The sequence below is a fragment of the Myxine glutinosa genome, chromosome 5 (assembly GCF_964187855.1).
Source record: "Myxine glutinosa chromosome 5, kmMyxGlut1.1, whole genome shotgun sequence".
Taxonomy (NCBI): Eukaryota; Metazoa; Chordata; class Myxini; order Myxiniformes; family Myxinidae; genus Myxine; species Myxine glutinosa.
The window spans coordinates 98,337,700-98,363,179 of NC_136265.1; the positions used below are offsets into that span (position 1 = coordinate 98,337,700).

A 25,480-nucleotide genomic window follows, 5' to 3' on the forward strand; every position below is an offset into this window, starting at 1 on the left:
ACAATGCATTCAGAAAGTATTCAGACCCCTTCACTTTTTTCACATTTTGTTATGTTGCAGCCTTATGCTGAAATCGTTAAATTCTTTTTTCTCTCATCAATCTACACTCAATACCCCATAATGACAAAGAGAAAATAGGATTTTAGAGGAATGCAAATTATTAAAAAGAAAAAACTGAAAGATCACATTTACATAAGTATTCATACCCTTTGCTATGACACTTGAAATTTAGCTCAGGTGCCTCCCATTTCTCTTGATCATCTTTGAGATGTTTCTGCACCCTGATTGGAGTCCACCTGTGGTAAATTCAATTGATTGGACATAATTTGGAAAGGCACACACCTGTCTATATAAGGTCTCACAGCTGACAATGCATATCAGAGCAAAAACCAAGCCATGAGGTCGAAGGAACTGCCTGCATAGCTCAGAGACAGGATTGTGTCGAGGCACAGATTTGGGGAAGCCTCCAAAAAAATTTCTGGTGCATCGAAAGTTCCCAAGAGCACAGTGGCTTCCATAATTCTTAAATTGGAAGAGGTTTGGAACAACCAGGACTCTTCCTAGAGCTGGCCGCCCGGCCAAACTGAGCAATCGGGGGAGAAGGGCCTTGGTAAGAGAGGTGACCAAGAACCCGATGGTCACTGGCTGAGCTTCAGAGATCCTGTGTGGTGATGGGAGAAACTTCCAGGAGGACAAACATCACTGCAACAGTCCACCGATCTGGGCTTTATGGCAGAGTGGCCAGACGGAAGCCTCTCCTCAGTGAAAGACACATGTAAGCCTACTTGGAGTTTGCAAAAAAGCACCTAAAGGACTCTCAGACTGTGAGAAACAAGATTCTGTGGTCTGATGAAACAAAGATTGAACTGTTTGGCTTCCATCTGGCCACTCTGCCATAAAGCCCAGATCGGTGGAGTGTTGCAGTGATGTTTGTCCTCCTGGAAGTTTCTCCCATCTCCACACAGGATCTCTGGAGCTCAGCCAGAGTGACCATCGGGTTCTTGGTCACCTCTATTATCAAGGCCCTTCTCCCTCGATTGATCAGTTTGGCCGGGCGGCCAGCTCCAGGAAGAGTCCTGGTTGTTCCAAACTCCTTCCATTTAAGAACTATGGAGGCCACTCTGCTCTTGGGAACCTTCAATGCACCAGAAATGTTTTTGTCGGCTTCCCGAGATCTGTGCCTCGACACAATCCTGTCTCTGAGCTCTGCAGGCAGTTCCTTCGACCTCATGGCTTGGTTTTTGCTCTGATATGCATTGTCAGCTGTGAGACCTTTTATAGACAGGGGTGTGCCTTTCCAAATCATGTCCAATCAATTGAATTTACCACAGGTGGACTCCAATATTGGTGTGGAAACATCTCAAAGATGATCAAGAGAAATGGGAGGCACCTGAGCTAAATTTCAAGTGTCATAGCAAAGGGTCTGAATACTTATGTCAATGTGATATTTCAGTTTTTTCTTGTTAATAAATTTGCAAAACTTTCTAAAATCCTGTTTTCTCTTTGTCATTATGGGGTATTGAGTGCAGATTAATGAGGGAAAAAATGAATTTAAACGATTTCAGCATAAGGCAGCAACATAACAAAATGTGAAAAAAGTGAAGGGGTCTGAATACTTTCTCAATGCACTGTACATTGATTGAGGTATTATTTACTTTTTTGCATACGTGTTTATGGTTTTTAATGCAAATTTTAATTTATGGGCACGTCCGATGGTTCTGTGATTTTCCCCGGGGTATCGGCTTAAATGTCCGTTGGCACACACAATTTCAGCTTTCTATGTCACCAGGAAGGTATCGAACATTAATAGCAGTGAATGAGTAAGTGAGTCAGTGGATGGAAAGTCGACACTCCCTTTCAAAATTTTCACCTTTTGTTGCCATGAAGCCTCGAATTAAATTGCATTCAATCACTTTTTACTCCTTTATTGTCCCCCGTCGCACCGCGGAGCGAAAGGGGGACGATGGTTTTCCCCTCCGTCCGTATGTGCGTTCGTGTGTGCGTGCGTGCGTTGAACCTTGTGAGCAGAATATTTTGAAAAACAAATGAATTACTAACTTCTAATCTGGTGTGTGGGTGTATCTATGCATAAGGAAGAACGCTATTGAAAATTGGGTCGCCACGTCAAAATCCAAGATGGCCACCGCCATGTATGTCTGGACCTTGTGAGCGGAATATCTTGAAAAATAAGCGAAGTACCAACTTCTAATCTGGTGTGTGGGTGTATCTAGGCATAAGGAAGAACGCTATTGAAAATTGGGTCGCCACGTCAAAATCCAAGATGGCCGCCACCATATATATGACAACCTTGTGAGCGAAATATCTTGAAAAATAAAAGAACGACTAACTTCTAATCTGGTGTGTGGGTGTATCTACGCATAAGGGAGAACGCTATTGAAAATTGGGTTGCCACGTCAAAATCCAAGATGGCCACCACCATGTATATGTCTGAACCTTGTGAGCGGAATATCTTGAAAAATAAATGAACTACTAACTTCTAATCTGGTGTGGGTGCATCTTCGCATAAGGAAAAACCCTGTTGAAAATTGAGTCGCCACGTCAAAATCCAAGATGGCTGCCGCCATGTATGTCTGAACCTTGTGAGTGGAATATCTTGAAAAATAAGCGAAGTACCAACTTCTAATCTGGTGTGTGGGTGTATCTAGGCAGAAGGAAGAACGCTATTGAAAATTGGGTCGCCACGTCAAAATCCAAGATGGCCGCCACCATATATATGTCTGAACCTTGTGAGCGAAATATCTTGCAAAATAAACGAACTACTAACTTCTAATCTGGTGTGTGGGTGTATCAACGCATACGGGAGAACGCTATTTAAAATTGGGTCGCAACGCCAAAATCCAAGATGGCCACCTAGCGTCTTCCACTTTGTCAACTCACATCACTTCACCGACGGGGGACCAAGGCGTAACGCTTGTTTACACATCGTAACCCACAACTAGTAAGTGAAAAACATATTCTATAAATTTGTGAAAATTTAAAATACAAAACTAGATTATCTTGGTTGGACAAGGGCCGATCCTGACTTGAAGGTGCAGTTAGTTTCCTGGAGAGATGCGATGGTTGAGTGGTGGATGTCTTGTGGTATTTGGACTGTGGTTGAGCCGGCATGGTTTAACTGTGGTTGAATGGTGATCAATAAATGTGTGATGTTGGTTGTTGATTCTTTTTGATATTGATATTTTGATATTTTTTGATATATATTGATATTTTGATGTTTGATTTGATTTTGATATTTTTGATATTGTTGATATTGTTGACAGAAATGCAAGTTTGTGTGGCCAGGGTGCCCAGAAGGCGTGAATGGTGTTGGTGTCCTGTTTTCTGAGGAGTTTGTAGACAGTGTGATGAGTGTGACTCGAGTGAGTGAAAGGTTGATGATGGTGAAAATGATGATTGGAAAGCTCTTGGTGAACGTCATCTCGGGATATGCTCCGCAGGTTGGTCGGAGCGATGAAGAGAAGGACAAGTTCTGGTGTGCGACAGAGAAGCTGATGGAAAACGTGAAAGATGAGGGAGTTGTTGTGGTAGGAGGAGACCTAAATGGACATGTGGGAAGAAGTATGGACGGTTTTGAGGGAGTTCATGGGGGTTACAGATATGGTGTGAGAAATGGAGAAGGTGAAAGGATTTTGGAGTTTGCTGATGGAGCTGATTTGTTGATTTGTAATACTCAGTTCCAGAAAGAGGATAATAAGCTTGTTACATACACGTCAGGTGGGTCGACGACAACCGTTGTCTACCTGCTGGTGCGTAGGCGAGATAGGGGGAACCTCCGGGACACAAAGGTGATCCCAGGGGAGGAGGCTGTTTCACAGCACCACTTGGCTGTCTGCGACATAAGGGTGAAAGGTGCGAGGAGAGCGCTGCGGGTGAAGTACCAACCGAGAATGAAGGTGTGGAGGTTGAAGGAGGTGACAGTGAGGGAGGCATTAAAAGAGAGGCTGAGTATGGTCGAGGATGATGTGGTTGAGCTTGAAAGTGGTTGGATGTCAATGAAAGATAGTTTTCTGGGAGCCGTTGGTGAGGTACGTGGATGGACAAAAGGACCACCGAGGAACTCGGAATCATGGTGGTCGGATGATGAGGTTGGAAAGAAGATTGACGAGAAGAGGAAGAAGTTTGAGGAGTGGCAGAAGACGAAGGGTACGGGGCAGAAAAGGCAGAGCATGAAAGTTATAAGGCAGCCAAGAAGGCTGCAAAGAAAGAGTTAGCAAAGGCGCAGGAGGCATGTTGGAAAATGTTCGGAGAACGCTTGGATTTGGAAGAGGGTCAGAGAGCGGTATTCAGGATTGCAAAGCAGATAGCGAAAGAGAGGTGTGATGTGATGGGGTGAGTTGCTTGAAGGATGAAGTGGGACAAATCGTTGTGGACCCAGATGGAATTAAAGGAAGATGGAAGAGATATATGGAAATCCTGTTGAATGCAGATAATGAATGGGATGGCAACATAGAGAGTAACCCAGTTTTAGGACCGGCAGAGAAGATAACCGTGAAGGAAGTTGAGGAAGCGACAAAAGCAATGAAGAGTAGAAAAGCGGGAGGGCCGACAGGAGTTGTGGGAGATATGTTGAAGGCAGCAGGAAGTTGGGGTGTGAAGAGAATGCCAGCGATCTGTAATCTGGTGGTGAAAGAAGGCCGCATTCCAGTGGATTGGGAACTGAGTGCCCTCGTCCATCTATACAAGGGGAAAGGTGACCCTCTGGACTGTGGCTCGTATCGAGCGATAAAGTTATTGGAGCATGGAATGAAGGTATTGGAAAGGGTGTTGGAGAGGAGGATAAGGAAGAAAGTGAAGATTGACGAAATGCAGTTTGGATTTATGCCAGGAAGAGGAACGACAGACGCGCTGTTTGTCCCCGTCGCACCGCGGAGCGAAAGGGGGACAATGGTTTCCCCCTCCGTCCGTGTGTGTGTCCGTGCGTGCGTGCGTACATGCACTGCAATATCTTTAGAAAAGTAAGTGAAGGACCGAATTCTAATTTGGTGTGTGGGTGCAACTAGGCATATGGAAGAACCCTATTGAAAATTAGGTCGCCATGTCAAAATCCAAGATGGCCGCCTTGCGTCTTCCACTTTGTCACCTCACTTCACCAACGGGGGACCAAGGCGTAACGCTTGTTATTGTGAGGCAGTTGCAGGAGAAGTACATGGAGAAGAGGAAGACGTTGTTTCTTGGGTTTGTTGATCTGGAGAAAGCATTCGATAGGGTTCCACGTGAAGTAGTGGCATGGGCATTGAGAACGTTAGGAGTGGAGGAATGGTTGATCAGAGTAGTGATGGCAATGTACAAAAGAGCGCGCACAGCTGTAAGGACGAAGGACGGAAACAGTGGTGAGTTTGAGGTGAAGGTGGGAGTGCATCAGGGGTCGGTACTAAGTCCACTACTATTTGTAGCTGTGATGGAGGTGCTGGCTCGGAACGTAAAGGAGGGTTTACCGTGGGACTTGTTGTATGCAGATGATCTGGTGATGATTGCAGAAAGTATGGATGGACTGAAGGAAAAGATGAACAAGTGGAAGGAATGTATGGAGACAAAAGGTCTGAAGGTGAATATCGGAAAAACAAAGGTGATGGCAAGTGGTAAAGCATGTGGTGAGGTGGAAAGAACTGGGAAGTGGCCGTGTGCTGTGTGCAGGAAGGGTGTCGGAGTGAACTCCATTCAATGTACAATGTGCACTGAGTGGGTTCATCAAAAATGTAGTGGTTTGAGAGGGTCATTAACCAGTGTGGCAGCTACATTCATTTGTAAGGTGTGCACAGAGGGAGTTGCAGAAGGAGGAAATGTTGAGTTGGATCTTGGAGACGGCGTGAAGGTGGAAGGTGTGAAAACATTTTGTTACCTAGGAGACATGCTGAATGGAGAAGGTGGATCAGACTAGGCAACGGTTGCATGAGTGAGATGTGCATGGAAGAAGTATTGGGAACTGAGTGACGTGCTGACGAGGAGGGGAGTGTCGTTGAAGCTGAAGGGAAAGGTGTATGCTGCATGTGTGAGAAGTGTGATGATTTATGGGAGCGAGACATGGGTAATGAACGTAGAGCAGCAACGAAGGGTGGAAACGCAAATGGTTCGGTGGATGTGTGGAGTATCGTTGAGAGAGAGGAAGACAAATTATGAATTGCAAAAGATGATGGGAATAGAGCCTGTGATGGATGCTGTGAAGAGAAACAGTTTGAGATGGTTTGGTCATGTGTTGAGGAAGGATGAAAGTGACTGGTTGAGAAGAGTGATGGAAATAAATGCAGAAGGAAGTAGAGGACGGGGAAGACCGAGAAAGACTTGGCTAAAGATGGTGGAAGAAGAAATGCGGGCAAGGGGGTTAACAAGGGGAGATGCAGAAAATAGGGCAAAATGGAAAAGATTGTCATGGGGACCGCAAGGCTAACCCCCGCTCTTGCAGGGAAAATGGCCTTTAAAATGCCTGTTGTTGTTTGTTGTTGTTGGTTGTTGATTCTTGTGGTGGAAGTATTTAGAGGTTGTGGTCTTGTGGTGTGGAAATGGTTGGTAGTTTGGTGGCATTTTGTTGGGGTAGAGGTGGCTGGTTGTAGTGGTGGTGACAGATAGGATTTGTCACGCATATTTGAACGTGGTTTTGGCGCGCATATGCAAATGAGGCCGATTGGTTGTGCTTCGCGGCTCTTCCTCCATCGCAGCTTGACGATGAGAAACACACGTGAGAAGTCTTGGCTTTACAAATGAAGAAAGTGAGAAAGAGAAGAAAATCCTAACTAATCCCACACAATGCATATTTCGCTTGAAACCCACTCGACAAAAGGGAGGACTATCTGAAACATGAGTGTATTATCTAGGAATAACTAAACTCGGGAACCTTTATGTTGTATGACATTGCTTCGGGGTGACGGCTTCACATAACTGTCACACTATCATTGAAAAAATCCAAACTTTTGAACAGGATTGTATATTGTTACGTTTGTGGGGGGTAGGGATGAAATACCTTCTTGAAGTCAGGATTGTGTAAATTAGCATGGACCGTGTGACACGAAGAAGAAGCCCACTTCTATGTACGTAAGCAGGGTAATCGTTCAGGTTAAGAGTGTTTGCATGTCGCCATAAGGGGCGTGGATTTTGTGTAAGTTCTTGGGCGTAAGATTAATAACCCCCAGTGTGTAATTGTCCCCATGATTTTTCCCTGATGTTCTTGCAAAAACTCGGCCAGCCATGCAATCGGCCCCATTGCTACAACAACACCGGCAAGCCCGACAAACACCGCACATTCCATCGGGCAAGTAAACCCTGCCCAGTTGAACATGCCCGAACGGCAGCTGGACTCTGCCTCCAAGGACCGACCGTAAGAGGCCACACTCTGCTTTGAGGACTCGTAATGGAGAAACCATGCCCCGAGCTTCGTGACTGGATAAGGGGCCATGGAATGATGTAATGGGATGTCAAGATTGGTTGAGTGTGACGTCAGCGAGGGAAAAAGGAGGGGGTGTGTCCCTCCTTCCTCTCTCTCTCTCTCTCTCTGGTACTGGCTTCGTGGCGAGCGGTCGCATTTTTGGCTCTCTCTTGTTCTGGTGCTGGTGCGAGCGGTCGCGTTGTCTCTCCCTGGTACTGTACTGGCTTCGTGGCGAGCGGTCGCATTTTGGCTCTCTCTCATTCTGGTGCTGGTGCGAGCTGTCGCGTTGTCTTCCCCTGGTACTGTACTGGCTTCGTGGCGGGCGGTCGCGTGATGTGCGCTTGGGGAGAGGACATTCGGAGCTTTGTGGAGCCTTTGTCCAGTGAAGGGGTGGCTCCTGTTTGATGCGGTGCTCTTCGGGGAGGTTGTGGCCACGCTGGGCTTGCTCATCGAGGAGTGAGAGAGAAGGACGTTTTGCCGCCGCTTCGTGCCTAAGGTGCCGTGTGGCAGTTCGTGTGGCGAGAGTATCAGACGACTCACCACACCATTTTATTTTATTTTATTTCTCCTTGTGTCGTGTAATTGTGTCGGAATGGAGGGTCCCTCACCTTAGTCTTATAGTTCCCTCAACTTTCATCTTACTTTTGTGTGTCGTGTCCGTTTACTCATTTGTGAGTTTGAGGAATAAAACCCCGTGGCGGTTGTCCGATCAGGTAAGGCTTCAGGCCTTTCCCGCTCGCACGAGAAGATAATCCGGCCAAGTTTGGGTATACACCTTGGAGTTAAAGCAATGTTCGGCTATCTGTCCAAGGCTGGTCTTCATCGGCTACGGACTTGACAATATTTACAACAAGAATTTTTTTTTTACTTTTCTGCAATGGAACAAATACATACGTACATGTTAGACTTGGGTATGTTTGTCAGAATGATGTTGTGGGTATTAGACAGAATCAGATTTTTTTTTCACAGGTCATGTGATGTTGCATTTACAGGTCAATCCGCTGAATCTACAAGAGAGACTGAACTTACTTTTATGAACAGCCTGCAGGACTCACCAAAAGAAATCCACCAGAGGACTTTTCACAAACACGAGAAACTGAATGAGGAAATGTTTGCAGAGAATAATTTTCACAAGGCTCACAAAGGAAAGAAAGGTGAATGCCCATACAAATGCACAGTTTGTGAAGAATCTTTTCGTCGTTCATCCACCCTTAAAACACACATGCGAAGTCACAATTGTGAACGCCTGTGTAAATGCACAGTTTGTGGAACATCTTTCAATCAGTCATCTCACCTAAAATCACACTTGAAAATCCACAATGGTGAATACTTTGGTGAATACCCGTACAAATGCTCAAGTTGGGGAAAATCTTTTGATCAGTTATCCAACCTTACACCACACATGATAATTCACAATGGTGAACGCCCATACAACTGCACAATTTGTGAAAAATCTTTTAATCGATTCTCCATCCTTAAAACACACATGAGTATTCACAATGGTGAACGCCCATACCAATGCACAATTTGTGAAAAATCTTTTAATCGATTCTCCATCCTTAAAACACACATGAGTATTCACAATGGCAAATGCCCATATGAATGCACAATTTGTGGAAAATCTTTCAATTGGTCATCTAATCTTAAAACGCACATGAGAGTTCACAATGGTGAATGCCCATATGAATGCACAATTTGTGGAAAATCTTTCATTTATCCATCCACCCGTAAAATACACATGAGAATTCACAATGGTGAACGCCCGTACAAATGCTCAATTTGTGGAAAATCTTGTAGTCAGTCTTCCAACCTTAAAACGCACAAGAGAATACACGATGGTGAATGCCCATACAAATGCTCAATTTGTGGAAAATCTTTTAATTGGTCATCTAACCTTAAAACACACATGAAAACTCACAATGATGAACGCCCATACAAATGCACAGTTGGAGGAAAATCCTTCAGTCATTCATCCAGTATTAAAACACACATGGCAATTCAAAATGTTGATCGCCCATACAAATGCACAATTTGTGGAAAATCCTTCAGTCATTCATCCAGAATTAAAACACACATCAGAATGCACAATGGTGAAGACTCGTACAAATGCACAATTTGTGGAAAATCCTTTAATTGGTCATCCAACCTGAAAACGCACATGCGAATTCACAATGGTGCATGCCCATATGATTGCACAATTTGTGGAAAATATTTCATTTATCCATCCACCCTTAAAATACACATGAGAATTCACAGTGGTGAACGCCCATACAAATGCTCAATTTGTGGAAAAGCTTGTAGTCAGTCATCCAACCTTAAAACGCACATGAGAACACATGGTGGTGAGTGCCCATACAAATGCTCAATTTGTGGAAAATCTTGTAGTCAGTCATCCAACCTTAAAACACACATGAGAATACATGATGGAGAATGTTCATACAAATGCACGGTTTGTGGAAAATCTTTCCATCAGTCATCTCACCTAAAATCACACTTGAAAATCCACAATGGTGAATACCAATACAAATGCTCAAGTTGGGAGAAATCTTTTAATCGGTCAAACAAAGAGAATGTCCATACAAATGCAAAAATTATGGAAAATCCTTCATCAAATAATGTGAGCTCATGACACACTAGAGAATGTCCACACCGTTGCCCAATTTGGCAAAAATCTTTCACTCAATCGTCCTGCCGTAAGACACGCATGAGAAGTAATAATTTTGACTGCTTGTACAATTGCACAATTTGTGTAAAATCTTTCATGCTGTCAGCACACCTTATAACACACAGGATAATCCACAATAGTGAATCCTGATACAAATGTACAGTTTGTGAAAAATATTTTAGTTCATCAGGCAATCTTAAAACGCACTTGAGAAATTATACTGGCTTTTGATCACACTGAGCAGAGAGCCTTTCGGATGTGCAGCCCTGTAGGCATTTACTTTACGAGACTAAGGGCCCATCTACTGTCGTGTCCAAAAATATTGGCACCCTTGCACCTTTTTCAAACAATGCACCATTCATTCCATAAAATTGCTGAAATTAAATAATATTTTGGTATCCACATTTGTATTTCTTTGGTTTGCAGTGGAACAAAACAAAAAAAAGCTGAAAAAATACTAAATCTTAGCTTATTCCACACAGAAATCCTAAAATGGCCCGGACAACATTATTGGCACCTTTTAGGAATTGCTACAAACAATTCGATTTCAAACAGTTGATTCGCCTTCACTTTGGAATTGAACTCACCTGTGGTGAGTTGCAGGTGCCTGCAATATAAAAATCACTCATTCATTCATTCATTCAACCAGTTGGAATGGAGAAAAGGAGTCATTATGCTGTTTTGTGTCACTGTGTGAACCATGATGAGCATGGAGGAAAGAAAGAAAACCAGTGAATTGTCTGAGGAGGTCAGACACAAGATCATAGCCAAGCATGGACAATCTCAAGGCTCCAAGTCGATCTCTAGAGACCTTAATGTTCCTGTGTCCACCGTATGCAATGTTATCAGGAAGTTTAAGGCCCATGGCACTGTGACCAACCTCCCTGGACGTGGCCGCAAGAGAAAACTTGATTGAAGATTGCAGCGAAGGATTGTTTGAATGGTGGAGAAAGCACCTTGATCAACTGCCAAACAGATTCAAGCTGACTTTCAGACACAAGGTACGACAGTTTCAACTCGCACAACTGTCGCCAACTCAATGAAACGGGGTTCTATAGTAGGAGCCCCAGGAGGACCCCACTGCTGAGAGAGAGAGACATAAGAAAGCCCGACTGGAGTTTTCCAAAACACACCTGAACAAGCCAAAATCCTTCTGGGATAATGTCTTGTGGACAGATGAGACAAAATTAGAGCTTTTTGGTAAAGCACATCATCTCTATGTTTACAGTAAACAAAATGAAGCCTTCAAAGAAAAGAACACCTTCCCTACAGTCAAACATGGAGAAGGTTCAGTGATGTTTTGGTGTTGTGCTGCCTCTGGCACTGGGTGCCTTGAATGTGTGCACGGCATCATGAAATCAGGAGATCACCAAGGCATGTTGGAGCGCAATGTTCAACCTCGTGTCAGAAAGCTGGGTCTCCGTCGCAGGTAATGTGTCTTGCAGCAGGACAATGAGCCCAAACACACTTCAAAAAGCACCCAGGAATGGTTCAAGACAAAACCCTGGACTATTCTGAAGTGGCCAGCAACGAGTCCAAATTAAATTCCATTGAACACCTGTGGGGAGATCTGAAAACAGCAGTTGGGAGAAGGCACCCTTAAAATATGGGAGAACTGGAGCAGTTTGCACAGGAAGAGTGGGCCAAACTTCCTGTCGAGAGGTGCAGGAAGCTCATTCATGGCTACAGGAAGTGCGTGACAACAGTTATTTTGTCCAAAGGCCATGCTGCCAAATATCAAGTCTAGGGTGTCAATAATCTTGTCAATGCCATTTCTTTTTTATTTTCTGATTTAAAAGGATATATTAAGTTCTGAATCAAAAACAAAGGTTCTGTAATATTAACAGTGAAATAAAGAATTGTGGAGACTAAATACTTTTGTCAATTTCAACTTATTTTTGGAGAAAATTGAGTTATTTGAAAAAAATGCAAGGGTGCCAATATTTTTGGCCACGACTGTATGACTTTTTTATGACTATTTTCCCATAAAAAAAAAATTTCAACAAGATCTTGAATTGTCATGAAAATGTCTGTTTGAATAAAGTGAAATGTTGAAGCTATGGCCGTACCGATTTATTTAAGTGAGGACAAAATGTACACAAGAGTCACAGGGATATGTAAGTTGGTAGCATGCTCACGATTCAACGCTCGTCTTTGGTTTGATTACTGTGGGCAACAAATCTGATAACAGCTGTCACTGATGCACTGTCAGTGTGGAGCGGTGCATTTTGGAGCATGCGGTTGCATTTGAATTTAGGTTATGGACGTCGAATATCCCATGATACCTTTCTTAAAACTTGGCCTTTGTGTTGGTAGTCAGGTAGCATTGCATACGTGGGGTGACCCAGAGCCAAGAAAATCTTTCAATTCAATAAATTCGAATATTGTCACCTTGCCTCTTCAAAATGTTTAGTCCAGGAACATGTCAGGTGCTCATCCTGAACTTGCGGTTCTGGCTTTCTTTGTGTGTGAAGGCCCTTTTTATGTGTGACATGTCACAGGTTGACAACAGCTCTGTGTGGTTGTTGTTGTTGTTGTTGTTGTTATTATTTTAGGGGGTCGATTTTTGAAATGTGCATCCATTAGTCTGACAGCTGCAGGACCATGCCCACATTGGTCGCTTGACTCCACCCACTAGGGCAGATGAAATAATATGGCCGCCATCTTGGTGGGCCAAAGACATCAGGCTTGTAGGCTTGTCGGCATCAGGCTTGTTGCTGATTATACATTGGGGTTTGTTGGTCGGATTTCCAATGGCTTTGTTTGGGTCGAGTGTTACCCACGATGAGGGACCCCTGAAAAATCAAATCATTGTCGATTGATAAACGACGACAACAACAACAACAACAACAGGCATTTTAAGGCCATTTTCCCTGCTGGAGCGGGGGTTAGCCTTGCAGGCCCCATGACAATCTTCTCCATTTTGCCCTATTTTCTGCATCTCCCCTTGTTAACCCCCTTGCCCGCATTTCTTCTTCCACCATCTTTAGCCAAGTCTTTCTCGGTCTTCCCCGTCCTCTACTTCCTTCAACATTTATTTCCATCATTCTTTTCAACCAGTCACTTTCATCCTTCCTCAACACATGACCTAACCATCTCAACCTGTTTCTCTTCACAGCATCCATCACAGGCTCTATTCCCATCATCTTTCGCAATTCATCATTTGTCTTCCTCTCTCTCAACGATACTCCGCACATCCACCGAACCATTTGCATTTCCACCCTTTCCAGCCTTCGTTGCTGCTCTACATTCATTACCCATGTCTCGCTCCCATAAATCATAACACTTCTCATACATGTAGCATACACCTTTCCCTTCAGCTTCAACAACACTCCCCTCCTCGTCAGATTAATCAGATTGTCGATTAATAAAGTGTTGCATCATTTTTGAACGGCCCCATATTGGGGTTAAACATTCCATGACTGAGAAATCAGCTCGTTCTGATATAACCATGGAGAGGGTGACATGGATAACAGGTGTCAATGTAATCTTTTAAAAGTGCATTAAATGTGTGTTTCTCAATATTGAGCTGTTCATCTTTTAAGAGTGCTTTAAATACATGTTTCCAAATCAGCCTGTTACTGTATTTTGTTGCAGGTTGTGACCACAGTGCGGTCAGTTGCTTTGTGCTTATTATCAGTTGCTTGTTCTGTTTTATCGATTGATACCCGTGTTCTTGTGCTTAAAGTTAGTTGTCAGCCCTTGCCCCGCACAGCGGGAGACGGGATTTTGCAGTCTTGTATGCGTGCCTGCCTGCTGTCTGTGCCGTAACTTGTTTACCATTTGAGCTTTTGTTATCAAATTCTCAACAAAGTTTTATGATGAGAATATGGAGAAGTCATCTATCTATAATTCCAGTAATCTCTGTGTGTGTGTCTGTGTGTGTGTCTGTGTGTATGCGACCGCTGTTTCTCGACAACTACCGGTCCGATATACTTGAAACTTGCCAGGTATATTGCTGGGGACCCGAGGATGTGCCTTTTCAAGGTTTCATATTAATCGGAGAAGTAGTTACCGAGCTATGTCCAAAAAACGATTCAACCAATCAGAGAGCAGCGAGCTATCACGTGTGCCGAACGTGGCGAACAGACTCTGCCTCGGACGGCACATTTGAGAGCGTATTCATTTATTTCCCGTCGGCAAACTATGTTGGCGCTATGTTGGCGTTAAACTATGTTTTAAAACTAATTAAAACTAATTTGCGATTCTTTCGCTTTGCGATGCGATTTGCGATTGCGTTAAACTCGCTCGGGCGTTAAACTATGTTTTAAAACTAATTAAAACTAATTTGCGATTCTTTCGCTTTCCTGCGCGTTTGTGCACGCTATGGCGATTTCTTTACCAAACTCCGCAAGCCGTTCGCTTTGGACCAAACCATTTCATGTAAATAGAGGGGGGGGGGGGGGATTGTCACCGTACTCGCAAGCCGTTCGCTTTGGACCAAACCATTTCATGTAAATAGAGGGGGGGGGGATTGTCACCGTACTCGCAAGCCGTTCGCTTTGGACCAAACCATTTCATGTAAATAGAGGGGGGGGATTGTCACCGTACTCGCAAGCCGTTCGCTTTGGCTTTGCGAATGGACCAAACCATTTCATGTAAATAGAGGGGGGGGGGATATACTTTTAGATATATATATAGTACGGGCATGCCCTAGTATTAATAATTCGGTCAAAAAAGTCAAAGGTCAGCATCACAAAAATCATCAGTTTTCATCCAATTGACCTGAAATTTAATTATAATTTTAGCTTTTGTTATCAAATTTTCAACATAGCTTTATTATGACAATATGGAGAAGACAATTAATAATTTGGCCAAAAGGTCAAAGTGGAGCATCACATAAAATCGTGAATTTTTATCCAATTGACCTGAAATTTAAAGAATTTGCATATTGTCACTGAATTGGTTCACCAATCAAAGGCTAGAAGCCGTTTTGGGGGGGGGGGGGGGGGGGGGTTTTAAGATCAAAAGGTGAAAGTTGCACAAAACCATCAATTTTCATGTGATTGCCTTGAAATATGATCAGTTTGCATATTGGGCCACTGAAGGCTATTTTTTTTAAGACAAAATGGCAAGGTCGATTAAAATGGTCAATGTTTTTTGTATTTTTACCTCTGCCAACTGTGAAGGACTGAGGTTATGTTTTCACCCCTGCCTGTTTGTGTACAGGATATTGCAGAGTTGCACACAGATTTGGATGAAATTTGGTGGGCAAGTTTAGAGTGTGACAAGTACAAATTGATTAGATTTTGGTGAAGATCCGGATCCTGATAAGATAATTTTTTTAATTTAAATGATTCTTCACGATTGAGAGATGGGGCTAAAACGTTAAATAGCACAATATCTCGAATAGGTTTGGATGAATTGGGGTAGTTGATGAGAACAAGCCGATTAGATTTTGGTTCAGGTCCGAATCCAAATCCGGCCTATCAGTGGTATACAAAACATAAACTGTTCAGCTTGGCGGAGGTATGCTCTCTACCGAGTGCCGTTCTAGTCTTTAGCCGTTTTCATCATATTTGGCACACGGAAGAAGAAGTCTGAATATAAAGTGGACATTTTCAGATGCTTTCTGGTTTTGTATTGATGTAATGTCTGGGTCTCAGCATTAAATCAATACAATCAAACACCTGACATCCATCAATAACCAACATCAACCTTTCATTGGTGTTAGGCTAGCGGCTAGGGTGCCAGCTTAGGATCCTAGGATCCTGGGTTCGAATCCCGGTCGATCGCTGAATTAACGCCAGGGGGTTGACTCAGCCTGTCATCCTTCCGAGGTCGGCTAATTGAGTACCAGTTCACTGGTAATTCCCTGCTTGTCGTAAAAGGCGACAAAAAGGGTTGGCGGCAGGAAGGGCATCCGGCCGTAAAACATTGCTTCAAAAAGGGGACCGAAAAACAACAACAACCACGGTCCCTGAAAAAGGCCAACCCCCGCTTTGTGGGGAAAAATGGCCTCTAAAGGTGTTTTTTTTTTTTTTACCTTTCATTGGTGTTGATCTCTGAAAATACCAACTGGTTTTCTTCTAGCTCGGCTTGTCGGACCCACTTTTTCCTTGTTTTTTTTTTTCAGCGTTCAATATTTTTTGTGTCGAATTTTTTTCAGCAATAATCTAACCTGGGAACAATGTTCTGGTAATACATGCTAGTGGGGATGAAATAACGATCGAGAGGGATTGGAGAAATGTAATATATAACAGGAAATAGAAGAAGAAGAAGAATTGTGTGTGGTACAAACTTGTTTGTCAGCTTTGGAAGTCATTCTCTTTGAGGGACACCCACAGTGAAATAAGATTTGCAAAACGAATTGTGAGTGGGGGACGTGTTGTGCAGATTCCTGGTTTCTAAACAACTTCGTGAGTAGGACTAAAGCTCGTCGTACAGATGATAACATTTCTCAAAAAATATTTGCATTATCTACTCTTTGGAACAAACGTTAATGGTTTTACAAATGAGAAATGCTGACAGATGCTGTTTTGTGATTACCTCGTCAATTAAACCCCTTCATTCAGAATCTGAACTGTTATCTTTTCAAGCGGTTTGAAGGGAAGTAAGTGAAAACAAAGGGAGATGAGATGGAGTAAAGGAAATGTGGAATATATAAACTGAAAGAAACAAAACAAAAGTGTGGAAGAGGTTCTCATCAAAAGGTGAATTTGCTGTCAGTGTTTGTTCATTTTTTCTCCCATCATCCCCATTACCTCCATTATCCCCTGCCCGCCTCCTTCCCCATCGATTACAATTAAAACTGTCCGTGTGCTATATATAATTATATATACTAGCACTGGGCAATGCTGGGTCTCACCTTCACCCCTTCCCCTCCCTCATCCCACCTTCTCCCCTTCCTTCTCCCACCCCACCCCGCCCCTCCTTCCGGACTCCAACAAATATAATTATTTTTCACCATGTAGTGGAATAAAAAAATTAAAAAAAACATCTTTAGAGGCCATTTTTCCCCGCAAAGCGGGGGTTGGCCTTTTTCGGGCACCGTGGTTGTTGTTGTTGTTGTTTTGTTGTTGTTGGTCCCCTTTTTGAAGCAATGTTTTACGGCCGGATGCCCTTCCTGCCGCCAACCCTGTTTGTCGCCTTTTACGACAAACAGGGAATTACCAGTGAACTGGTACTCAATTTGCCGACCTCGGAAGGATGACAGGCTGAGTCAACCCCCCTGGCGTTAATTCAGCGATCAACCGGGATTCGAACCCAGGATCCTAGGATCCTAAGCTGGCACCCTAGCCGCTAAGCCAACACCAGAGAGGTATTCAATTACTGTATAGTCCATGACATCATACACAGCGACACATTTTAGAAAATGACTGAACACGACGTATTTTTTTAATGCTTTTTCACACTTTAGACGACATACCTCACACGGGGGCAATCGTTGCAGTGTTAAAGCCTCAATGGAACTGAATTGGGGATCAAAATGGCGGTATAAAAGTATTAAATTAAAGTCAATGACTGAATCCGCAGCGACGCCTTTTAAATTGCGCTTTGTTTTGCCCGTGAATTACCACTGTACTGTAGCAGGGGACTGAGCGGGGGAAGAAAAACAACACACATTCTCTTTATTTTTTTGTTTATGAATTAACACTGTTACATTGAGCAGGTGACTGAACTGCGCACGTAATACCTCGCCGTTCATTTCACCGTATCACCGTCGCTCACTCAGCACTGCCATGTGTTACGTGGTCCCCTCGGTGACTACCTGGTCTCGGTGACCCCCGGACCGTGAGAGGAACTTCGCCAGAAAGTTGTATTATATATGCGCTTTCACAACGCAATCCCTATGAATTCCACCCAAGAGAAAACTGATGTTCAATGATATATTTCAAGGGTAAGGATATCATACAATTTCAATGATACAATCAAGGATATATTCCCCGAGCAATCAACAACAAACAACCATCAACAATTCCCAATCCACAATCAATTCCCTATATGATTAAGATGGCCATCTTATATATGTGTGTCCCCGTTGGTACTCACGACCCCCTTTTGGTCTCTGTCCCGCACAATGTCTCTGGGCCCCTCCTGACCAAGATGATGGTCGGCATCGCCGCACTCGGGCGGTTGAACGAACCCCGGGTGGACGTGTTTCCACCGGGCAGGTATCGTACCAGGCACCACGGCTGCAGCCCCTCGTGGCCACGCGAAGCGGGTACGGTAAAGCAAGCAAAAGCCCCACGCCGCTTGCAACGCGTGTTAGGCCCCAACGTGCGACCCGTACGCGTCTTTTTAGACGGGGTCGCGAACGGTGCCAGACGCTGGGTCGGTGCACGGCCACACGACAGTTTGACGTCCACCGGGCAGGTATCCGTCCCGGTAACTCCTCTCGCCAGACGGGCTCGGGAACGCCGCTTTTCCACACGGCTCAATATCAATCCCACCTTTCGTCGGAGCGGGGCGAGGAAGAAGAATCCTCGTCGGTTTTCTTCCTCGTGTCTTTTCCTCTTCCGTTTCCGGTCTCTTTTTCAGAAGGGCTCCTGACCCTCCAACCACAACAACCCTTAATCTACTACACATTGATAAGCAAAGACCTGAATGGTAATTCACCTACATTCACATAAATATGTAACACATGTCATAAAGACAAGTGTGAATACCATAGGGATGCACCGCAGGTCTCTTTCAAAATACCATTCGCCGCTAGCAAATTCCACCCATGGAGAAGGAGGGATTTACTTATTTTTATTTTATTTTACGGTGTTTTCAAAGCCACGAGGCTTAATATACACCATGCGTCAAGTACTTCCTCCTTCAATGTAAAGTTTGCAAACGATTCTTCTTTCTTCCTTTAAAAGTATTTTAAACATTTAAAAATTCTCCACTTCCACTATCCAAGTACTGCTAATATTATTTTGTCCAAATACTGTGAAATGGAAGGGTTTTGAAAGTGCCAAAAAGGAGATTTGTGTTCTTGTGTCACCTCAAACGTATACCAATCGGAGCTGAGAATCTGGTCACATGACAGGGTGATGTGATTACGTCTGAGCAGTGGATGACTTTCCACACACCGCCATTTTGACTTGTATGCCGTTCATGCGGAACATATTGTCGAACCTGTCATATATCACAATCGCCATGCTCTACCTTTACGTTTTTCATTCAGTGTGAAACACAAACAAACTGATTGTTAAAATGACCATCAAATATCGAAAGCGTTGCGTCTCTTCCAACAATACGGTATGTATAGGCCTGAGGCGTTTATGACTCACCTTCCACTTCCGGACAAATTAAGCCAAAGGTTTCTTAATACAGTGGTATTGTTTCACTCGTATCGTTTTCGTAATGATATTAATATTATAGTAAATATAACCATAATACTTTAATCCCAATGTCGTGAATGGAAAGTTGATGGATTGAAGCGGTCTAACTGCGGAATTAAGGAATTCACTTCGGTTTAAAATAATATATATAATTTTTGTAATACTAACGTAACGTTATTATTATAGTAAATCTAATCGTAACACTAATCCCTTTGTAGTGACTGCAACGTTACTGGAGGTTTAATATATATCTTATATATATATATATATATCTTATATATATAAGGGGGCTGCAAAAGTAGGTATACAGTAAGGATTATACCAGTATTACCAGTATTATAATAGTGGTGCTAGGATTCATTTAATCCTTGAATTCATTTAATTCATTAAAATCATTATTACCATTTGTTTTTTGTTTTTTTCGTAATTTTTTCTATAATACATCTATTTTTTTTCAGGTAAAGTGGAAAATTTAACGATGGCTGGTAATTCAACGGACGAGGAGCGCAAATGGATTTTGAAACAGTACTGGAAGACAGAGAATAGTGAACGTGTGCGAGAGCAGTGGCGAGAAACATTTGCATCGCCTCCACCAACGAGGCTCACGATTTACCGGATACGTGACAAATTTGAGAGGACGGGGTCTATCCACAACTCGCCGAAGAGTGCTCGACCAGTCACCGTGACAACGCCAGAGAATGCAATGCAAGTCGCCCTGGCATTTACCCAGAGCCCTCAGAAATCGAAAAACAGGGCGTCATCTGAATTGGGTATTGAACGCAGATCGTTGGGTCGTTTGATGCACCGTGCAGGACTGAAAATGTACGTGCCACGATTGATACATGGTTTATTAGAGGATGACTCGGATCGGCGTTTACAATTTTGCGAAGCCATCCTGAACGAGGAACGAGAGGGTGACAGCATTCTGCGCAAAATCGTGTGGTCCGATGAAGCAAACTTTAAGCTATCGGGTGCCGTTAATCGGCACAATTGTGTGTACTACGCAACTGAAAACCCTAAAGTCACGATTGAGCAACAGCTCAATCAACCTGGGGTGGCAGTGTGGGCTGGCCTGTCCTGCAAAGGTGTCGTTGGACCTATCATTCTGCACAGGACTGTCGATCAACACGTGTATCTGAACATGCTGACGGATACAATCATACCACAGGTACGCGAACAACAACAGCAGCAGGACGACTTCTACTTTCAGCAGGATGGGGTGCCACCGCACTTCGCACTCACTGTGCGTGCGCTACTTGACAAAGAATTTCCCAACAGGTGGATTGGACGTCGGGGAGCCGTTGACTGGCCACCACGTTCGCCGGATCTCACCCCTATGGACTTCTTTTTCTGGGGATGTGTAAAAGACAGGGTTTTCGCACGCAAGCCACGTTCTGTTGATGCCATGATTCAGTTCATACGGGAGGCTTGCCAGGAAATTGATGCTGATAAAGACCTTTGTGCCAGAGTGTGCATGGGTGTCCACACTCGACTAGTGGAGTGTGTGAATACCGGGGGCAAACAGTTTGAACATTTGAGGGATTAATATGTTTATTATTGATATGTTTATTATTGATATGTTATTATTGATATGCTTGTATAATCAATAATATACGTTTTGTGCGCACGTTTTGTTTTTCATTACTGTATACCTACTTTTGCAGCCCCCTGTATGTATATATATATATATATATACATATCAATCAATACATATCAATCAATACAATACATATACATATCAATCAATATATATATTAAAGTAGAGGCAGTTTTGTGTCTGGCGGTTATGCTACGTCACTACGTATATGATGTCATTACAGCATAAACACCCACTCACTTCGAGAGCTGAAGGAAAGGTCATTCCTCTTTGGCATAGATAGACTCCAGTCTCTCTATGATCGGGTCTCAAGAACATTGGGTGTGTTCATTTACCAAGTTTCTTGTGGAGAGATTGCCAAGTGGTTTAAGCATTCGAGCAAGCACTCCATTCAAAACCGTTAAGGAACGGCTGGCTTCGCATGCGCTGGCTAGATTTTTGGTAAATGAGCACACTTCCAACCATTGTGGGGTATACAAATTACAGTTGATCTTTGCTCAGTTCTGCAAGTAAAACTTACCTCATGGATGTCGAGATTCCTCCAAATTTCTTTGTTTAATGTTATATGCAGCATTAGCGACTGTTTAAAAAGTTAATAATATGTGTTTGTGGTTTATAATATTTTACAACCCCTGCTACGCCGCTGTTAGACTTTTGGTCTTGTTTTTAAAGGTTCGAGCCAACTCTTTTTCTGAAGTCATCTTTTTTTTCGGCCTGCCAGGCAAACATATATTTTCAAAAATAATTAATTTTTGAAACATTTTTTTCAAAAAAATAAAGTAAAAACAGTTAAATATATAATTGAGAAATCTTGGTTTTGTCTTAAAATATTGCAAAAGGTTTTAATTTGACATGTACATTATGTTATTGTAATAAAATGATTAGAACTTCTTCTTTTTTTTCAAAAAGAAATTTCCTTTGGGGTGGGGGGGTGGGGGGGGGGGGGGAGGTGAGGGTTTGGGTAAACAGTGGCTTAATTAACGGGCGGATTAACACACAAGCATGCAGGGCACTTACCCAGGGTCCCCAAACTCAATGAGGGCCCTGGTCAGTGGCGGCGTGGGAGGTCATGAAACCAATGCAATTGCATTGGGCCCCCTGAACACGAGAGATGAGAGATAACGAGACCGATCGTGGTTCACAATCTTTCGAGATGAGACCGAGGGTGGGCATCACTTTACCGACAAAACATATCACCGTGTTAGTGGTGATAAACACGGCGTGAAGCAAATGCCCCATCTCAAGGAAAGAAAGCAATGTCATATGATGAGTCCATTAAAAAAATGTTTCCCTGATATTGCACTGGACAGGACAATTTGAAGATTATGGGGTTGAGTGTAGTATTAGTAGGGAAAGCAGGTGAAGTGGAATAATAACTACGTTTAATGTATGCAAATGCAACAATAACCTCAATAAAAATTGTGTAATTCTTAATTCCTAATGTTAATACATATCGGTATTGTTTAGAAAATAAATGCTTCAATTTATTGTACGATCATAAAACAACTCCTCTTTACTAACTCAACTAACCAGTGAGCGCGGCAAAACGTCGCAGTTTTTAAAATCAGAGGACCTGTCCCGAGGATGAAAGGAAACTGCCCCAGCGGTGTTGAAAAGCAAAACGTAGCTCAACTCGAACGGCATTCGTTCGAGAGCAAACCTCTGGCAGGTGAACAGTTTATACTTGGTATCCCACTGATAGGCCGGATCTGTATCCGTACCTGAACCAAAATCTAATCGGCTTGTTCTTGTCGCCTAACCAACTCACCCACCGAGTTTTGTCATAAGTCATCCTCAACCTTTTGAAATATCATGCTATAGATCGTTTTTACCCCTATCACTCAATGCTGAAGAATCACTTAAAAATTAAAAAAATTTTTTATCGTATCCGGATTCGGATCTTCACCGAAATTGAATCGATTCTTCTTTGTCACTCGCCCAGCTTGTCCACCAAGTTTCAGCCGAATCCCTCTATAACGTTTTGAGTTATCGTGCTATATATAGTTTTGACCAGAGCCCTTTATACACAGTTTGGCCAGCTCGGTTTCAGTTTTTAGCGATCATGTGACAACAGGCGCCATGTTAAAGCCCTAAAGTGACTAAACAATGAATGAAACTCGGGAACATGAAAATAAACCAGTCTCTAATAGCAAAAAGTTGCATAGACTTAATAGGCACGCATAGACTTAATATGTAACTCTATGCATGCACGCTTGAACGCACGCGCGCGTGCACTTGACGTAGGGCTCCAACATGGCGCCTATTACCGAGTTGGCCAAACTGTGTATAAAGGGCTCTGGTTTTGACCATGTAGCCTGGTGTTGGCTTAGCGGTTAGGGTGCCGGCTTGGGATCCTAGGATCCTGGGTTTGAATCCCGGTCGATCGCTGAACCAACGCCAGGGGGGTTGACTCGGCCTGTCATCCTTCCGAGGTCCGCAAATTGAGTACCAGTTCACTGGCAATTCCCTGTGTCGCAAGAGGCGACTAACAGGGATTGGCCTGGGCCATAAAAATGTAAGACTACCCTGGGTGACTGGGTAGGGCATCCGGGTATCCGGCCATAAAACATTGCTTCAAAAAATGGGACCACGGTACCCGGAAAAGGCCAACCCCCTGCCCTGTGGGGAAAAATGGCCTCTAAAGGCGGTTCTTATATAGTTTTGACCATATCACTCAATAGTGAAGAATCACTTTTAAAAATTCTCAGATCCAGATCCGGATGTTCAGCAAAATCTAATCATTTCATCCTTGTTACATACCCAACCTCAACACCAAGTTTTGTCCGAATCTGTCCACAACTTTTCGGGATATCGTGTTATATATCGTTTTTGGCCGTATCACTCAATGGTGAAGAATCACTTGTAAATTAACAAATTCTCAGATCTGCATTCCGATCTTCACCAAAATCTAATCGATTCGTCCATGTCGCACACCCAACATCTCCACCAGGTTTAGTCCGAATTCGTCCATAACGTTTTGAGATATCTTGCTCTGTATCGTTTTTGACCCTCACTCAATAGTGAAGAATTACTTAATTCTCAGATCCAGCTTCGGATCTTCACCAAAATCTGATCATTTCAACCTTGCCACATACCCAACATGCCCACCAAACCCTGTGCCTGAGTTCATGGTAATCGTCGAGTATGATGATGCCAAGGCCCATTAGCCGGTAGTGATGATACACTTATGTTCACCCGGTTACCACGCTGAGAAGGGATTGGACCTCCAACCAGGACACAACACACCACATCCGCACACACGACACCACCCACCACAAAATAACGTAATTTTTAAAAACTTCCTCAAGTGGAATATATAGACACACATGCACACAAAACCACAGAAACACACACACACACATGCGTGCACATACAGAGGTTGCAATCGTTCCGCAACCCATTTTGGGGACGAGACTAAGAAAAGAAGATAAATAAGTTACTGCACGAGAGGCAAAGTAGCTTATACAGGTAGATATACAATGGTAGCATCATGACCTGAGTAGTAGAGCTCCACAACATCAACAGAGGTGTTGATGCTTGAATTGTTGTTGCAGATGTGATCCAGCAGAGCATCTGAGTCTGTGGTGGGCACTTTCACAAGCTGTGAGAATGCTTTTGAGGATATGAACCTAAATAATTTTGATCTGATCGTGGCTGATAGCAGATCATCATTGAAGTCACGCAGGGTAACAGTTGGGATTGTTTGAGCTGGAATTCTTGAGAGGTAATTATCAAAGTCTGACAAGAAGATAGTCATTGAAAGCTGAGGACTACGGGAAAGATAGCTGCAACACTCATCCTTGGATTAGAATGCGTGGTGGCTGTAATAGTCTTACATTCGAGTAAAGGATAGTGTGAGTGTGAGATGTCTGTGCTTTCAGGAAGTCGTGATGTTCAACATGATATCATGACTCGAGCATTGGACAGGTCTTGATTGCTCGTAGTGAAACGTTCCAACCTGGAGATTTAACACTTGCCAAGCCAACCGTTCCTTATCAACTGTTTTGAATGGAGTGCTTAAGCCACTTGGCGAGCGCGCCACAAGAAACTTGGTAACCGGACACATCGCTGAAAAACTGGAGGTTCTTGGAAGTATTATGAAAGCGATTTGTGTTTTACAATGTTAAAATATGTATTTAAATTTAAATAACGGTTTGAAGAGGTTTTGAAAGTGTATAAATAAAAAAGTTACAGGTTCCACCTCCATTTTTCTCCAGCGTTTATTACATCACCCTGTCGAACACATTGCTTTAGTTATTCATGCCTGTTGTATGTGTCCATTATGACGTCCTTAAAAGCAAAACATTTCCTATTTGGAAGATTTTCAATTTTGTTTGACTGCCAGGCAGGCAGAGTAAAAATATTATCTCGCTCCTCTCTGTGCATGTGCGATCGGGACAAATTCAGAGCCATGTACCCTAAAATGAGAGACTTGTCTTCTTATTCATGTTCCGATTTGTGTTCAAAATATAACATTTGATTTAAATAAGTTGTTTCGTGATGATAAACTGACGATCATTAACTGATAGGTTGATAAGACAGATGGATGGACAATCATGGACCAATTG

The 25,480-nt window shown here is 43.2% G+C and overlaps 2 protein-coding genes across 8 annotated transcripts in view; both read left to right on the forward strand.

The window, feature by feature from the left end:
• LOC137427323 (uncharacterized) overlaps window positions 1-25,480 on the forward strand; it is a 112,431-nt gene that overhangs the window by 20,778 nt on the left and 66,173 nt on the right. For 4 of the 7 annotated variants that reach the window (XM_068116742.2, XM_068116744.2, XM_078778387.1 and 1 more), the window contains exon 4: window positions 8,371-8,532. The exons of 2 other annotated variants lie outside the window; for them this stretch is intronic. In XM_068116742.2, the coding sequence (XP_067972843.2) occupies window positions 8,371-8,532 (162 nt within the window). Of the gene's footprint in view, window positions 1-8,370; window positions 8,533-19,773; window positions 21,804-25,480 lie in introns of those variants that run through there. One more of the 7 variants, XM_078778390.1, reaches the window with a different exon arrangement.
• LOC137427324 (uncharacterized) lies at window positions 8,539-12,433 on the forward strand. Its single transcript, XM_068116746.2, has one exon. The coding sequence runs from the start codon at window positions 8,601-8,603 to the stop codon at window positions 10,005-10,007; it is 1,407 nt and encodes a 468-aa protein (XP_067972847.2). The 5' UTR covers window positions 8,539-8,600; the 3' UTR covers window positions 10,008-12,433.